Below are 3735 nucleotides of genomic sequence, written 5' to 3'. Positions count from 1 at the left end.
GCATGATCGGATGTGATGATGGCGTCTGTGATATCTTGCAATAAACAATCAGGCCGCCATCGAGGCATGAGAACGAGGCGGGGCGCCGATTCCATGTCACGCACGAATATGCGCGTGACTGGTGGCAGTGTGCTAAACAAACAGATTGAGGTCAGTTGCTTTGTGTTTCGCACCAGCACCCGGATTTCAGGATTTGCTGCACTGACTCATTTGGACATCGATTAGGCGGTTGTGGAATGGCTGAAATGTAGGCTTGCGATGCAAGCAAATGCGTCAATGCTTCGGTCTATGTGATCCACTTCCATGTTAATGGCTGTCATGCGCCTTATTATCATTCGTGGTGCAGGGTTGGTTGAGCTTCTAGAGTGTCAGTACTACCAACAGGCTAGTGAGATTGGTGTCACCAATGCTGCCTACGTCTGGTCAATCGTTTGCAACGAACGCATTCTCTGTTGCAATCGCTCGCCTTGGGAGCAGCAGTTGATATGGGGAAAGGGGAAGAGGGTATCGCACTCTGCGTGAGTTGAGGACACTTTAAAATGTGTTACTTCTGGTCTTGCTCTACTGTTGGGCATTATGTTGAGCTTGAGCTTGGAGTACTCACTGGGGTTAATGTGGCTCCGTTTGCTTTTCCGTCATGACTGTCTGCAGATGCAATTATCCACAGGAGGCAACGTCTTACTGTGACGATAAGGCTTGTTAGTGAGACAATCAACCTACAACTGCCAATGTGGTGCACCATGTAGTCGATTTTAGCATGGAAGTTGGGTTGTTGTTGTCAGGCAGTGTCGGCGTAGACGGAGTGCCCTGGCACCAAGGTAGTGATGGGATTCCGAGCACGGCGTAGTGAAGCACACGCTTGCTGGCATCGCACCATTGGCAGGAATCTCCCAACATAGAGACTCAAACACAATGTTTAAGGCGAAACAGTCCATTGGCGCCTTATGCACACTTGATGCTCACAAATCCATCAAAGCAGAAACATTTGTTGGTTTTTCTCAGTGGTGCTCCGCAATTATTACCCACAAGTAGCCATTCGTTCATGTAGTTAGTTAATTGCTCCAACCACCACAGGGGCTCAGAAAGAGCAGGTTGATTTTGTTCTTCTCGTCACGTTTCCATCCTGCCACACATTTGATTTAAATTGCGCCTCTGTAAACTCGGTTCTGTCCCCAATAGGGGGAGAGGAGAGGAGGGAATGGAGAGGCGGGGGGAAGGAGAGAAGGGGGGAAGGGGTGAGGAATGGCCACGAGTCAGTGATTGGTGAAAAATGGTTTTGCGCATTCGGACTCCATGGAACGCTGCTCCACAGCCAAAATCACCCCACCGGCTTAATCCTCATGCTGTTTCACTCCGTCTGCGTGACACAGCCACGGAACAGTGCACAAATACAGGTGACAATTCACGGTGTTTCGGCGACTTGTCTGCTACAAAAAGCAGTACTTTAGCTTTGGTTGCTAGAGGTGGAATGCGCTTTGCTGACAAATGCTCTCTGCATTCGTATGGAATTTTAAGAACAGTTGAATGGGTTGACACGATAAGGTGAGTGTGATTACACTCACTCATTCCATTTATGCATTCTAGATCCTGCATCCCACAGAAGGTAACAGTTACTCACATACCGCGTAACATTCAACAAGTCTTTGATGCTTTTCATGACATTCATGCAATTGGCAACGAAGTCGGCCCTCCCATATCACATTCAATTAATGTTAAATGTTTCAATGCGAAATATGTTTAACGCTTTTGAGTTGCAAAATCCATTGCAGCTATTGGTAAATCAGATCACCAGTGTGTTGACTGAGATGTGGAAATGTGAATGCCGGAATGCACTACAAGACTTCACTTTTATTTTAGCTCATTTGCAGCTCATCAACATTTAATCACAGAGGCTCCTCTGTTTCCACCATTTGTCCTTACTCATGGCATCATAGCATCCAGTATGCACTCACAGTCTCTGAATCTATGAATGCATTAACAGCCGACTGCTGATGCAGGTATGCTTTATTGTCTGAGTAGAAATGACCCAATGCTTTACACGCAAGGTATGCCAGGTAAACCCTGCAGCATGTTGAAATTCATGGACACAGCTCTAAATTACATTGGTCTACAAGTTGGCTAAAAAGAACTTCAAATTACCAGCAGCATTTATCATCTCCTTCTGAGATGCTTTCCCACACCTCTTCATCGCCTTTTAAATTGCGACCGTTATTGCTGAGCGTCACCTACGTGGTTGCTAGTGCTTCTGTTTTGGTTTGCCAATGCTGCTGTTCCCAGTGCCGCTCTGTGCCGCTGGTTATTTATCTGTCTCTGCGTTTTCCACTTCATCATCATATCTGCATAATTGGAACTGTGCAGATTTGGATCAATGGGACTTTCTACTTGACACATGTTGTCATCCAATCCTATGCTCTCTCCCATCCCTCTTTTACACCAGTGGGACTAGTTTGCCACCGCAGAATCATACCACCCTACAAGTGACAGCATAGGTGAGCAGCAGCATTCTGAAACACTCCTTAGGCCGAAAGGATGATACGTGAAATAGACTAATCCAGTACTGAATAGCAGTGGGCCAGTGCCTAATCCAGACCATTCCATACCTTCTCATGGAGTGCCAGCCTTGAGAAAGACTAAACGAACCGGTCTTTGTATGGCTGCTTGCAACACTGCTCCTTTACCACTCGTATGCTTGAACGTGACACAAACCAGTTTCCCACATCTTTCACTCACCTGTTTGCTTCTTTCCTTTTCTTCATCCCACATCTCTAACCTTACATCCAGCATGAACAACGCGATAAATCAGATTTGGCTACCTTGGTTTATAGATGCCTGTAGAGCCTAACTTATTCCAGAATGCGTCAACTTCTTTAACTTTTGATGTTTGTGGCGCATAATGCATGTTTAGTGTTCTAGAGCATGCTTGGTTCTCAGCTTCGCTCATTGCACCATTCCTGTCGCTAATCCACCCAGGAATTGGGAGTCAACATCTGCACCATCTACTCGCGATGCATGTGTATCAGAATGGTTGGAATGACACCATTTACTTCTGCTGGAGGATTTTTTACAAGTGACAAATGCGTACGTTGTCCAGGTTTCCTTTTTGCAGACCACATTTCAGTGTTAGCAATGAGGACAATCAGACCGAAGTGTTCAGAAATGAGGCGATTAATCATGCATACCACTGAGTCCTAACGACAACGTGGTCTGTGCCTCTTGACTTCGGACGAGATGGCGACGCGCAATTTCGCTCAAGAGATGAGGAAGTCAAAAGACTGTCGACATGTCAAAATAACTTATGTGGTGCTAGTGGGAAAACTTTTCTCCCCCATTCTGTGATTTGACACGTATTTAGCTGTACAGCCTTCCAGTTGCGTTGCGTTACTTTACTTAAAGGACTTTGATCACGCTGAAACGTCTTGAAGAAATGCGAAATGATTTGGATCTGGTCATAAGAGAAAGAAGTTGAAGAACAAACTGTCGCACACGCTCGTTTAAAAACGTCTTCGAAATGACAAGAGAGCCTGTGATGGGTAGACGGACGTCATCCATTTAATGGTTAGCAGCTGGTAGTACAAAGAAGAATGGAGAAAAGGCTGAGCAGCAAATTATTATTATGGAGGATCAAAATAATAAATTGTCTCTTCGTCCTCTAGTCAGCAATGCCTGGCAATTGAGGTCAATGGCAATTCACTTCCGTTCCCGCTGTGAAGTGAACGCAACGTACGGACCCCGGTT

General features: G+C 45.8%; 1 protein-coding gene across 1 annotated transcript in view; it reads right to left on the bottom strand. All coding sequences in view use genetic code 11, as the record gives it.

Moving 5' to 3' along the window:
• Window positions 1–2208: 2208 nt before the first annotated feature.
• The window catches only part of EGR_10005 (Wiskott-Aldrich syndrome protein family member), a gene marked incomplete at both ends in the record, with an annotated part of 7773 nt that continues 6246 nt past the window's right edge, over window positions 2209–3735 (bottom strand). The window contains one exon of the mRNA XM_024499254.1: window positions 2209–2336. Coding sequence (XP_024346341.1) covers window positions 2209–2336 — 128 coding nt within the window. The remainder of the gene's footprint in view (window positions 2337–3735) is intronic.

Source organism: Echinococcus granulosus (assembly GCF_000524195.1).
Source record: "Echinococcus granulosus chromosome Unknown EG_S00182, whole genome shotgun sequence".
Lineage (NCBI taxonomy): Eukaryota > Metazoa > Platyhelminthes > Cestoda > Cyclophyllidea > Taeniidae > Echinococcus > Echinococcus granulosus.
This window is presented reverse-complemented; position numbering and strand designations above follow the sequence as displayed.